The 14,647-nt window shown below is 38.6% G+C and overlaps 1 protein-coding gene across 1 annotated transcript in view; it reads right to left on the bottom strand.

Annotated features, from left to right (window-relative positions):
- XPO7 (exportin 7) overlaps positions 1–14,647 on the bottom strand; it is a 91,458-nt gene that overhangs the window by 13,843 nt on the left and 62,968 nt on the right. Inside the window, exons 7-16 of the mRNA XM_036752092.1 lie at positions 13,583–13,748; positions 12,877–12,950; positions 11,633–11,752; positions 10,214–10,360; positions 5,850–6,022; positions 4,233–4,426; positions 3,747–3,852; positions 2,010–2,145; positions 1,480–1,553; positions 312–392 (exon numbers count right to left, since the gene is read on the bottom strand). Coding sequence (XP_036607987.1) covers positions 312–392; positions 1,480–1,553; positions 2,010–2,145; positions 3,747–3,852; positions 4,233–4,426; positions 5,850–6,022; positions 10,214–10,360; positions 11,633–11,752; positions 12,877–12,950; positions 13,583–13,748 — 1,271 coding nt within the window. The remainder of the gene's footprint in view (positions 1–311; positions 393–1,479; positions 1,554–2,009; positions 2,146–3,746; positions 3,853–4,232; positions 4,427–5,849; positions 6,023–10,213; positions 10,361–11,632; positions 11,753–12,876; positions 12,951–13,582; positions 13,749–14,647) is intronic.

Here is a 14,647-nt window from a genome sequence, read left to right on the forward strand (position 1 = left end):
CTAGGATTCTACCAATGAACTGAAAGGGCAACCTAGGGAAGGCCATGGCCATGGAAATACATGCTAAAATTCCAAGAAATGATGGGAAGAATCTACGGTAAATAGTTTGGGTTATTCTTCCCTTTTTGTGGGCTGAAATGTTCTTCTATTTGGCTATTATCTTTTGCTGCTACCAAATAAGAATTGAGTTTGCACTAAACCTTAACTAGGATTAAATGAGTGAATGGCCACAATTTATATCTGTGAGGCATACTGCTGTCTGTGTTGTGTGCACAGGCTTGGGGCATTACAGACATGAATAAAAAGGATATCCGATGGAGAGGTCATTGAGAAGCTGTAGTGTCTTAGAGGTGATTGGTTCACAGCGGCCCCAGTACTTCAAGTTGGTGATGCTAAGAACAAAATAAAACACAAAACACAAACCTTTTAACTTTCTTTGCTGCCTAGAGGGAGGAACTAGGGAAAAAATTATCCATCAAAAGTCGCTTCCAACAATTCACAGACATCACAACCACAAAATATGGGTATAAAATCACTGTACTTACATTTGTTGACTAGAAAATTATCCTTCAGATAATCTTCACTACTTGGTTCCAAAGCTATACTGGCCCATACCCAGGCCCTTGGAATTCTGGGGCACTCCAGGGCTGATTTCTGCAGCAAGGGCAAGAGATTTCTGCGGCAGTGATAACACGCAGACGTATGCAATTCTACACCTGCACCATCCACTGTCAGTTGCAGAATTCTAGTAGCCCTTGCTTCTGGATTCCTGATTGGGAGAGTCCTTTAGACCCGCCTTGTTTGGTTTAATTTTATCTGAACCAGCATATGGGTTTGAGTGTGGTTTGGGGAGGGGAGAAGTGGGAGAAGGCAAAATGCCATCCTGCACACAGCCCTGGGTGTGATACTTGGCTCCTGGTGTGTGCTTTAAGAAACAGCTCCTAGAAGGGAGAAATGCCACCAAAAGGGCACAACAGCAAGGTTGTCTTTTCAATCTAAAGAAAATGGCCAATGAAGTTCTACTTCAGTGTTGGTTTGATTAACAGTATTAGATTTCAAAGAATGAGGCCCATTTTGAGGTGAGTCTTAACTCGTTGAAAATCAGCAAGTGTGAACCCCTGCTAAGGGCTTCCCCAGCAGCACTGTAATAGGTAAGACGATAAACACTGACTGGGTATATGCCCATTTTAGTAATGACAGTGACAGGGTTTTCACTTGTGTCCCTAAGGCCAAAGTGAGAGTCTTATAATATATAGTGGATGAAATTAAATTCCCTTCTGGGCAACCCTGGAATGCTCTGGGGCCGGGCCACATCTCTAAACACAATCTGTCACACACTCGGATGCACGATGCTCTGACGCAAAACGATCAAGCCTGAAAGACCAAAGCACTGGCAGCACATTGCCAGGATCACAAATGAACTGTTGCAACAGAAGTGCATTGGCCTGACTCCTGTTGTTGGCAAGCTCCAACACTTACATTTTTCCTATGAAGACGCTCAGGACCATGGTCTCATCGTTTAAGCCCAAGACTTCTGAGAGTCGGCGATACAGCTGGTTGTTACAGAGAATGAGAGAAGAAAAGGGCAGTGAGGAGAGAGGGGTCAAAATATTCCTATTAATTCACCAACACTTTCTTTTAGACCTAAGGATGGGAGGGACATGAGGGGATATGCTGAAACATCTCACCTGCTCAAAGGGTAAGCAGGTCTTTTTGCATTGGCACACTGAAACATCCAACCCAAGCTGACAATGCCCTATGTTCCGAATGTGGTATGCTCAAACCTTACTCTTTGCCATCCAGATATATACAAATCCCCATACTTTGGGGCCTTTTCCGGGACATTTGTTTGGACAGAAGCTGAGAATGCTGAGTAGACTTTCAGAATTCAGAAGCCTTGGAGCTGAAGTCTGCTCTCAGTCTGGGACCTAGTCCTGAGGATGTCACCAGCCCCCACCAAACCGGGAATCCCAAAAGGAGAAGCTGTGCTAGTGGGGAGTGGTTGTTACCTTGGAGGATTTCTGCACCTGGTCCCCAATGTAGATCTTACGGAACTGTTCAAAGAAGCTCAGCATGGCTAGCTCTAGCTTCTCGTTCCCTGCCTGGGCCAAGCGAGAGTCTGTCAGGTTCATCAACTGGAGAACCCTATAGGTAGAGAAGCAATGATTTTCTCAATAGCAGGAAATTCTGGATGTTCCAGGAGACCTAATCTACTCTGAAATATTTTACATTATTTGCTACTCTTAAAAGAATAGTTTTCAGATTTTGGGCTCTGTTGAGGGAAGTAAATTCTCCATTTATACCCCGTAAGTAGGTACTTTGGTCCAGGAATGAATAAACAGCTAGATACTGATACCTCCAATCATTTAAGAGGCAGCATAGTACTATGAATATGAACTGGCCTAGAAGTCAAGAAAACCTAGGTTCAAGGTTTATGTGACATACACTAATTGTGTGAACCACTTTAAACTCCAAGTGCCCAGGCAACTCCCTTAAGAAGAGAAGCTGCCAATTAGGACTGATAGAGAGTCTCCTCATTTCAAATTCCCTCCACCAAGGAAGACATGGGTGTGAACAAAAATAGAAACACTTAATACTTCTTGAAACACACTCTTGAGCAGAACACTGTAGTATAATGGGAAAAAGGCAATGGCTAACAGTTAAAGACACTTGGGTTCTACCAAATCAGCTATTTCTGTCACTTAATAAGCCCTCTGATCTTAGGTTAAGACCCTTTCCCTTTTTGGGTCTCATTTTCTTTCTCTAAAAATGAAGTGAGTGGACTGAATTATCTTTAAGGTCTCTCCTTCCAACTCTAAATTTTCATGTATATGTAGCCCTTGAATCTGACTACAGAATCAGAAAGATAGCAGATTTCCAGTCTTACTACCTACACAAATTCCCTTCCCTAATTTCCAAAAAAGTGTTATAAGATAATGAAACTGAACTTGTCATACTTATGAAGCTAAAGGTAAAATAAAAGGGCATATGAAAATAAGTTGTGGCTATAGAGGGAGAAGGAAGTAGGATTTCTAGAAGGTGCCCCTAAACTACAAAGTGCACTTTGAAGTGTGGTGTTTGATGAGCCTGTGTTGAGACCAAATAATTCCAAAACATTACATTGGAATGTAGCCCTCTCCAACGAAACCAATGTTTAGAGATGTCCAGGATATTTAAATCTCTATTGTATTACAAGTTTTCAGAGCCACTAATATGGTGAAATTCTGCCTCAGTCCAGTGAAGAAGCCATTTAAAAATGCTCGCCACTGGTTATTTGTAAAATGAGAATCCCAGTTAAACAGACTCACCATGAAGCTGTATGGCCTGTTTGGGTTTACGGCCATAGATCAAGAATGTCCATCCAATAACAGGTCCACATATCATCAACTCTGCCTAACATTTTGTGGTGCCCTTAAAACACTCTAGAAGCCAGGATCCATTTTGGCATTTCTAATATTACATTTATAGGTCTCTGGTTAAACTACTTCAAATGTCTTTCTTATGAGACCATATATGTTCCACAAACTGTAGTTGAGACTGTGCTTACATCTGAACTTCACTAGTACTACCACTAGTACTACTACCACTACCACTCCTCCTCCTGCAACTTCCTTTTCACAAGCAATCTGCTTCACTAGCTCATTTTCAGGGAGAGAGGAAGAAAGCTATAGCAGAAGCAGGTTCCCACAGCAGCCTTACAACTCAGAAAAGATGCCGCTGAAGTGGAAGTCTGGGGAAACACTTACCGACAGACCAGTTCCCCATCCATAGCATCTTGCTCATCTGTGCTTGCAAATGAAACACGGCCACCAATCACTGCACCAATAATGTAAACCAGCCACGTTAGCCGTCCTGCAATGGAAAGAAGCAGTGTTAACATCACTCTTTCTTTCAATGACTAGGGCCGAAAAGAGATTTCCCACCATATACTTTCTTTTGGCTACTTTGTGACACTGAACTGACTGACCCTGGGAACCAGTGGTTTTTTTTCAGCAACAGTAATATTTTAGGGACTACAAAAGCCTTGCTTTAGTCAAATGAGACTTGAAATTTCTTTAGAGTTTATGTGGCACTTAACTAAAAATATTTCTTCTGGTGTACAGATGTAACTGATTAACAAAGACCCTTTTGAAGAGAAAAGAAATGCAGTATTAGAAAGAGTCCTGACTGAATGTTCAATCCCATCAAAGGCCATGTAGCCAGTTTTGGAAGATCCTGCTTGAAATACTCACCTTCCTGCACTGCGATGTCCATGGGGCTTGCGCTGGCACTCTGGAGCAGCTCCTGGTATGACTGGGCTGACTGGTCAAACAGCTGGACAAGGAGTGCACATGTCTTCTCGTATTCACAGCGACCAATTGTAGACAGTTGATCCAACTGCTGCTGGACCAAGCCTGTATCATCCAGGGGGTCTTCCAGACCATCTCTGTACTCAGTAAGAGGGAAGATAGTCCAGATAATGTCAGTTCTCTACCTGCAGCCATTTTTCCCATCACTTGGGGGGTCCTAATCATTAAACTGAAAAAACTGGAAAACATATTGGATGCTCCATACTCATGGACCTCTTCCTTCTGCGAAGGAGTGAGGTAGGGCCATTTTCTCATATCTCTCATCTTTGAAACCATGCACCATAAAGATAACTAACTGCTTGCTTTTTACTCTTGTCTGCCCTGAACTTTTGAGAGTTGGTTATTCCATTTCATCTTAAGTTTCCTCTTCTGTAAAAATGAGGAGATTGGATTAGATAATCTTTAAGGTCCTTTTGGCTCTAAGATTCAGTGACTAGGACCCTGATGACTATTGGAATATGAGACTTTTGGCCCTCAGTCACAATAAAACCTGACTTACTGGTTCCTACCTTAATCCCTTGACTCTATTGGCTTGTGAAAGACTCTTAACACACCTGTCCAGCCCTAACCCCATATCTAACTACCCTGTCCTGCCGCTGCTTATATCCTATCAAATGAGAGAATATTTGTAAAAGTCCTTAGCACAGTGGCTGGTAAATAGTAGGCACTCAATATATGTTTGTTTCCTTCCCTCTCTTCCCTTCTCTATCATCACCATCACCAAGATGACAGCTATGTAACAATTAATCAGATTTGGCCCTGAACAAGCTAAGAGAATGATAACAGAAAATCAAAAGGTAAGTCTTGAGAGTCCAAGAGAATTTCACCTAGTAGCTATCACTGAAGATAAATGAAAGAGGCAGGTTCTCCTAGATGAAGAACCATTTCATTTTATAAAATGTCACTCTGATGAGGTCTGAATCTTCTTCAACCATAGCCATGGCTTAATCCTCTTACTCCAAGTGAAATGTCCAGAAAGACAGGGCCCATGTGTTAATGTAATATGTGACCAGCTGCTTAGCATTTTGATGTTTTTAAGTTATCCTGGAGTTAGAAGTGATACAAGATCTTGTGAGGAAATAAAGCTCTTACTTAAATCTTTAAAAAACTTAGACCTTTAGGGGTTTGATATTTAATACCTATATTGTACATAATGTGTTTTTATATCATCTTTGCCCTACAAATCTTTCTCTCATGTGAAAAGAGAATTTGTAGAAGATTCTGTTGATATCTTTTATATTCAAAGAAAATGCTATGCCTGGTGAAAAAGTGGAAAAAATAGTGGGATAATGAAGAAGACTAAATAGCTCTCCTCTCAGAATGCATGATGTCACGTGCCATTTTAGTTCCATTTTTTTCTTTAAACAAAGGAAAAATAAACCTTTAGTTGTATTAGCCATAATTATGACTCAAGCATTTTTTTTTTGTGACATAGCAGACCTCAGGTAACAGAAACGTAAGGCTGTGGATAGAATAATTAGGGTGACCTGGCTCCCTTACCTTAGGATGATATGCACAGACTCCAAGCGTGATGTGATGTAGGCTTTGGTGACTTCAGGGGTATAGGTTTCCAGCATGTGGGGCTCTGTGGCTTTGACATAGGGTACAGAGGCCGCCAGTCGCTGCCACAGACTCAGGAGATAGTGCACACTATTTGGGGCAAATTCCCAGTGCTAAGGAGAATCAAAAGGTGGAGGGATTATTTTCACTTTTTTGAATAATACAGATTGGCCACATGCTACTGACTGCAATAAAGAGGATATAGGTTTTGATTTTTTTTTTTAAAGAATGCCTTTTCCCAAGCTTTGCTCTCTGTGTAGCACATAGCACAAAATTCCTTTCATTTTAACAAAAAGGCATTGTGTTAGGAGACACACAATGTGTTGGGGATACAAAGATGAAAAACAGCACAGTTTTTGCCCTCAAAAAAACTTATAATCAACATAATAGGGAGTATGAGCCTACTTTTATAAAACTCAACAATGGCTAACAGTTGTTCTATAGCTCTTTTCCTCTTCCTCTCTCAGGTGAGAACTTCCAACAGGGTTAGGGACTCATCTTAAGTATTCCCCAAGGCCCCACAAATGTGATCTGTCTTTTACTTGTTTTCAATCTCTCCCTGACCTTTGATGCTTCCCTACTATCTATAAACATGTTCATGTCTTAAAAAAACCCCTACTTGATATCCATCCCCACTAGCGATCAATCTATATCTCTTCTCCCTTTTATGGTTAAACTTCTTGAGAAGGCCATATGTGATAAGTAATTCCACTTTCTTTCATCTCATGCTTTTTAGAAATTCTCAATAGTCCAGTTTCTCTGATCTCATTATTTAATTGAAACTACTCTCTCAAACTTACTAACACTCACTTGCCCAATCTAATGGCCCTTTATCGATCCTTATCCTTACTGACCTCACTCTGTAGCCTCTGACACAGCTGATCACCCTCCTCTCCTTGATACTCTTTTCTCTCTAGGTTTCTGTGACATGAGTATCCTGGTTCTCCTCCTATTTGGCCACTCCTTCTCAGTCTTCTTTCCTGCATCTTCATCCAGGTCAAATTCAATAATGGTGGATTTCCCCCAGGATTCTATCCTAAGCCCTTTTCTCTTTCTTCTATACTATTTCACTTGGTGATCTTGTAGGATTCAATTATTACCTCATTGCTAATGATTTTCAAATCTATGTTATCAGACCTAACCTCTCTCCTCACCTCTACTCTCATATCTCCAACTGCTCATTAGACATCTTGAACTGAATGTCCCAGACATCTTAAAACTTGATATGTCCAAAACTGAACTCATTATTGTTTCCCTCAAAACCTCCCCTATTCCTACCTTCCCTATTACTGTTTAGGGTACCACCATCCCCCGAGCCAAGACTCCAAATTTAGGTGTCATCTTCAACAACTCACTCTCTTACCCTACATATCCAGTCAGCTGTCAAGTCCTGTCATTTCCACCTTCTCAATTCTCTTACAAATGTCCCCTTCTCTCCTCTAAAACTATCGGAACCATGGCACAAGTCTTATCATCTTATAGCTGTAATGCTGAAGCAGCCTGCTGGTTGGCCTCTTTTTCCTAAATCTCTTCCCACTCCAGTCCATTCTTTACTCAGCTTCCTAAAATTCGGGTCTGATTATAGCACTGTTATAATCAGTTTCAGTGGCTCCTTGTCACCCCCAGGAACACATAAAAAATCCTGTTTCTCTTTTAAAGCCCTTCATTACCTGGCCCCTTCTCACCTTTCCAGTCTTCTTATACCTTACTATTTTCTATGATCCATTGACATTGGCATCCATGGTGTTCCCTGAGCAAGATATTCCATTCCAATTTGTTTTGTATATATCTTGTTTGCTCATAGTTGTCTGCATGTGTCTACCTTATTGGACCGTGAATTCCTTGAAGGAAGTGCTTAGCATAGTGCCTAGTACATAGGAGGTACTTAATACATACTCTCTGACTAATCTGGCTGTGGCAATCTAATTGAACTAGGATCTCCTCTATTTAAATCCTCTGGTTCTAATCTTGATGTCTTGGGGATGTGAGGGAATCCTATCTTAAATGGATCAAAAGATAATTTTTATGCTTTCTGTTCCTATCACCTGACAACCCTACTGTTAAGCAAACTAGTAGAATGAAAATAAAACTGACCTGAAGGCTGCTATGTATTTATTACATGATAACCTTGGTGCAAAGCTAAAGTTTCATCTCTGTTAAGACCTCTATGTTTTGAAAATTTCTTTTCTGAAATTTCTTTCATAGTTGAAAGGAAACTTTTACTAAAATTTAACTGAACCCAGGAGTAACTTTGTACTACCAATTATTAAGTATTAAATATTAAAAACTTATCCAAACTTAATTTGGGGATGAGGAGGGAGAAGGTGGCACTTATGTTATATAGTTTTATATATTTTGTCAGTCTTTATAACAAAGGAATAAAGTACTTGAAGATCAAAGAAAATATACCATTCAGGTGAGGTTCCCTTTGCTCAATTCTCCACAGACTACATGTAGCACTTCCAAAGGAGTGAAAATAAAACTTCAAGTATAGATAAGGGTCCCACTTCAAAGTTATTAACCACCATAAATATTTTTCTGATTAAAAGGTCACTAATGGGTATTTTAACTGATAATAAGTACTTAGAAAATAAATGGAAAGACACAGCTCCTTTTCATCACTTCCTTAAAAGAGACTCAGTCCCCCTCCTACCCCTACTTAAATTGCGATACTGTGCATTTGATTACGTAAGCAATGATACTGGTAAAATGACATAGTAGCTAGGGCTCTTTTAGAAAAGGCATTACTTAGCCTAAGTCCTTACTCAAAAAAGGGCTTCCCTTGTTAATAATATCTCCCCATCCTGTCAACCTGTACATACTTCCTCCACTTAAGAGAGTCTTCTTAACTAATAACTTGTAGAACTGATGTGGGAAAATAAAATTCTAACATATTATGTCCTGATAAAAATCATTACATTACTTCAAGTTAATTTATCAGTATTACTATATGTTTGCATATACTATAACCAAATTTTTTCTCTGGGAACATATATATATGTATATATATGTGAACTTACAATTGAAAACACTGAAAATGCTTTTCCTCCCCCATTACATATCTTTGAAGAAAACACTGTTCAAAGTGAAACAAAATTGGATAAATTAAGGCTCCAACAGTGTTAGAGGCAAGAAAGAGCATTTCTAATTCAAATTAATTTTTTTTAACAAACAGGAAAGGTATAATAAAAATTAGCATTTATTGATGTAAAGTAAAAAAGCTGATGCAGGAAGTCTCTATAACGAAAGGAACAAATAAGATAACAGCTGTCACTTTCACCTAGGTCAGGCTTGACTGGAGAACATAATGGGAATATAAATTCTTGTTTTTAGTTAATGAAAAGTACTTCCTTGTTTACCTATTTAAGTTTTTTTTTCCTTAGCATTTTACTTGAAAACAAATGTCCAAATATGGCCATACTGCTAATTCAAGCACTGACAGCACCTCCCTTAGCCTCTTGTCCCCTCTAATTGGAAGGCTAGAGGGCAGAGTACCAAACTCCTCCCACTGCCTTCTTTTATAGAGGGCAGAAACTGGGCTTTCTGGCTCACTCCATTCTGCATATGCTACTCTGCATGGTTTCAACTCCACACAAGACATCCCTGACCCTCTTTCCTGTGTTTTCTCTCCCCATTAGACTGCAAGATCCATGAGGGCAGGAACTGTCTTTCTTTTTATTAATTGTATCCCCAGAGCTCAGCACCATGCCTGACATATAGTAGGTGTTTAATAAATGTTTGCTGGATTGGATGGCCCAGAAATATTTTATGAAATCCAGTGTATCACAATATTTTTAGAGATCGTTCTTTAAATTGTTTCAATACCCATGAAGCTAGCTTATTATTATATTATTACTGTAAGCTAGCTTATTACTATGTTGTTATTATTATATAATAAGCTAATTATTATAAACAAATTATTGTTTAGTGAGGAATAATATGGTCAAAATTTAGTTATCTTCAACCTCTTACTTCACAATATTTTCCCCCTCTGATAAACTGAATGAGTGTCTTTTTCATTGTCTCTGTTCAGTCTCTCGAAAATACTTCCAGAAAATGAAACTTAAGTGAAGACGAGGGAAAATAAAAGGCTAAAATAACCACCAAATTGGATTATCAGGCCCTGAAAAGTGAATTGGTTGAAGCCTCCAAATCAAATGCAGTTGTGAAGGAAAGTAAGTCTATCATACCCCTGGGTTGGTTAGGGTCTTTGGGTGGGTATTGTTCCTACAAAGGTGAAATCCAGCAGCAGCAGCAGAAAGAACATTGTAGACAGGGAGAAAGGAAAGGAGTCCAAAGCAAACCTGTAAGCTTGTCACTGTGAAGTTGGCTATTAACCGGATAACCTCAGGGTAGTTTTCCACCTTTACCAATTCTCCCAGTTGGTAGTTACTTTTCAATCTGGCCAGAAGCCTGCAAAACTCATGGTAATTGTTTGGGTCTGACAAACTCTGAAGGAAATAGAGAAGGAAAAGAAAGTGTGAGTGCCATGTACTTCAACTCCTTCTGGTATCTTATAGAGTAAATGTGTGGGGTTTCTTTGGTGTGGAGAGGATTGGGGTGGGGGGGGGGAGAAGTGATAGATGTTTTTAATTCCTGAGATGAATCTTTATTCAGAATATCTTATATTTACATAGTGCAAAAAAAATTTTTTTTTGAGGACTTTCACATCAATTATCTCAAGCAAAAACCACCTTCAGATATAAGAAAGGCAGCTTTTACTAATTCCATTTTGTAGATGAGGAAAAACTGATTCACTTAAATTGAGGTTAGGAGGCTTGTCTAAAGTTATAATGATTACTAATGACATACTCGGGACAGAAGACCATTTCTCTGTGTCACAAAAAATTAATTTACATTATCTGTCAAGTGAAATATTGAGCACAACAAACAGGTACAAAATTACTAGAATGTTTCATTAGCAAGAAAGACAAGGGGCAGAATTTGGTATTTTAGTATGAAACCATTATCTCCTCCCAGCAGAGTACTAGTTAAAGTAGATCAGGACTGGAGAAAAAGCACATCTGAAAGCAAATAAAAATAACAATACTAATAAAGGAGCATGGCACATTGAAAAGGGGGCTGGCTGTACTTGGAATTAGGAAAAAACGGGGTTGAAATCCTGCTTAATCTTTCTAAGTCTTAGTTTCCTTATCTGTAAAATAAGGTTAATGAAGTCAGTAATATTTAGCACACAGGGTAACAAGAAGGACTAAATGAGATGTTTGTAAGGAGCTCTGCAAATCCAAAGGCACTATAAAGTACCCTATATTATGAGATTTTATATACATAAGATTCTTATGCCAATAGCCTCAATTTGGCTAAAATGGTTCCTTCCTTTAAAATCTTGCACTATAATCATTTACCAAGATAATCAGAGTTATCCATTCCCTCCCCAAGTTCCTCACATCGCACAGAGTCAGAGAACTCAAGCATATGTATGCTTGGAAGCAAACATACTTGAGCAGGTGTCAAACATACAGTCTGGCTCTCAACACTCCTGAGTGAAGCCTGAACCAGAAGAAAATGTAATTGGAAAATATTTAACAAAATAAATAAAAATACAGTAAAATCAAAGATGTTAATTTGTGGTTAAGCCAATATGCAGGCCACCAGGAGTCTTATATGTGGTTTAGTGGCTCCATTTCTAAGTTTGACACCATTGCACTGGAGAATTTAAGGTTCATTCTTTTCTAGTCTACTGCCAAATATGGCACTCTCACCTGTGGATTTTCCAGTATTCGCTTAACACCATCAACAAGATGAGAGAGAAATTTTGCCCTTTCTGCATTGTTAAACAGGGACCTGCGAACTGAAGCAATTTGTACCAAACAGGATAGGACCTAAAAAAGAAATTAATCAGAAAAAAAGAACTGAAAATAGTACAACTGGTTACTTTACCCAAATACTCTCAACTAAAGAAGCCTTCCTCATCTCTTATAATGGCATCTGTTTTATACCCCATTGGGCTCTCCAATTTTAATGGTATAGAAAGATCAAGGAGGATATAACTCAGGGCATCTGGGCAGTTTTATTATGAGGTAAGAACATTAGAACCAAGTTGATCATAGCTGCTAATTAGATTCACTGTTCTCTGCCCAGTTTAACGTTCCTCTCTTGTTCTTGCCAACATACATATTTAATGCTCTAAAACTCCAAGCAATTAATAGCTTAATTGCTTTAGATTTCTGCTTAATGGCCTATGTTTTTCTTTTTAGCAAACCTTTTCGTACTTCATCAGCCTTGGCTAAGTTGTAGTGTAAAGAAATGTCCATAAAAAAGCACATCATTTCTACCTGCACTGAGTTAACACTTCTGCTACAGGAATAGCTTTTCAGTAACCTGGAAAAGCATGAAGGCATCTAGAATCCTTAGTTCTACTGTAGAAACAGTGAAAAACTGAATATTTCATTATGTAGCTATAAAATTCTTCTTCCTTTGCTATTTGGTATACATGTATATGAACAAATAAAACTTTAGGACTTAAAGGAGTCTGTCCAGGTTAAGAATTGCTCTAAAAGGACAGCATGTCATTTACAAGCAGTTCCTTGGGTAGGTATCCAAATTTGGCCTCACACTACACCTTTCACTTATTATTTCTATAATGTATGCCTGAAGGAATCAGTCTGATTTTTAACAGTCCACTTATATAAGATGAGGTACTTTCCTTCATGGCAGTGTGAGGTACAGGCTAAACTCACATTTAATAATAGTTCTTAAAAAAAAACAACAAAACCCACATCATCTTCAGTGTCTGGCTGATAAGACAAATATTTTAAAATACTAATTCAGACTTAAGTGGCCTAAAGTAAGCTTACTCAAATCTTTCTAACACATGTTCTCAATAAGGTCTATCCCTGGTGTAACTACACCATTTTGAAGCAAATGCCTTGAAAGATATTTGAATAAGGCTCACTCATCAATGCTGAAGATAACTTTTTTTTTAGGGACTGTTGTCCTGACTTACCAGAGGTGAAAATGAAGGAGGGATGGAATGATACAGGTCAAAAAACAGCTGCAGGGTAGAAGAATCTAAGAATGCTGAAACAAATAGAAAAAAGCACTTTACTGTATGTTTGCATCATTGTTTGTTGGAATACTTCTGGCAATATGTCCAAGTAAATAATGCTTACTGAGGATACTGAAAAAAAGAGTCTGAGGGCTAAAAGGTTTACTCCCATAGAAAGTGTTCTCTCTATTGTTACAAAGCTAAATTAGACTTCTCAGATTCCTTAAGAAAGAGATTTATGCCTCTGGTAATATAGGAACAAAGTAGCATTAAGGGATCTATTAAAATGATGCTGAAGAGAAAGAATTTTCATATGTTCAGAAATACAAATAGAGAAGGGTCTTAAGAAAGACACTATAAAAAAATCATAAATGAGAAACACAAGTTCCTAAGCTGATTAATGCAGAAGGGTAATCAAACATCTCTAGAGCAGTCACCCCTTAAAGAAATCCTCTCTAAGAAGGTCATATGCAAAGATTTGTTTCTTTCTGCTGGCATAATTCTGTCTTGTTCTCTGTAAGAAGCTACAATTCCCAATTTCCCCCCTCAAACTTAAACAAGGATTTTCAAAGGAGAAGGTGCTTGAATGGTTTTGTCAGTACTGTGTTTCAGAAACAGATCTATTTCAGGTGATGAGGTTGTTTTCCAATTCTCTGATTGTTACCTGATCTCCAACTAGTGGGAATTTGTACTGTGCACAGGTCATCTGAGGACTCATCTGTTGATGTGCCGATAAAATCAAAGTTTAGGCAGTTATGGGTGAGTTTGAGCAGTTGCATGAGCAAACCATGCTGACTTTCATCATTCAAATTCAGGTTTTTTCCTGAAGCCTGTAAAGATCAGGAGATTTTAAACACACAAAACAAGACCAACCCCCTCAGAATAAAAAAAGTAGTTGAGATTGAAAGAATATTCCCATTTCAGCAGATTAAAATTATTTCCCCACAAAGAACCTATTTACATATGGGTAAGTAATCATTCAGCTTTACACATAGGCAAAGTGTCCTTTTTTGTGGACGGGACAGCCACCACTTGCTAACACTCCTGGTTAAAGGGAAGAAAAGAAAGAACAAGGTGAACTCAGGAAACAAGTGATGCCAATGCTAAGAAAAACTGACCCATCAGCCAAAATATGTGGTTCCATACCTATCATTTGAGTTACCATTCTAAGATAGGGCAGGTGTTGCCATGGAGGAAAAGTGGGGGATTGGAGAGAATAATGAAATGTGGCTCAGGGAACTCATACTGCCTGAAGGGTGGTGGAGAAATTTCTATATCTGGCAAATCACTTTTTATAGGCATGGACATCTTTAATCAATCCTTGTAGAAAAGAAAATGTTAGGCAAAATTAAATCAAGCTAGAATTTATAGATTCGCTTTTTAAAAAGACATGCCAAACTCCTAAGACTGTACTTCTAGATTTTTCTGTTGACTTAATGAACAAGAGAAATTCTGAATCATAGTGTGATACCAAGTGAATTTATTTTTAGGCCAAAGGCCAGTTAGCTCCTGGCAGGTCTCATATTGGGGATGGAGTTGTAAACTTGTCTCAAAAAAAAAAAAAAAGCTCCTCAGCTTACGGCACATCCTTTTCTGATATGGAAAACATCAATATAATTTTGCCGACAGTATTAGTGTCCAAAAAAGGGGAAGGTTTTGTGTTCGAGATACATAGCTAAAGAGGCAGGTGGTAATTGGAGCTCATGAAGGGGACAGCATCTATACATCT

The sequence above is a fragment of the Trichosurus vulpecula genome, chromosome 3 (assembly GCF_011100635.1).
Source record: "Trichosurus vulpecula isolate mTriVul1 chromosome 3, mTriVul1.pri, whole genome shotgun sequence".
Lineage (NCBI taxonomy): Eukaryota > Metazoa > Chordata > Mammalia > Diprotodontia > Phalangeridae > Trichosurus > Trichosurus vulpecula.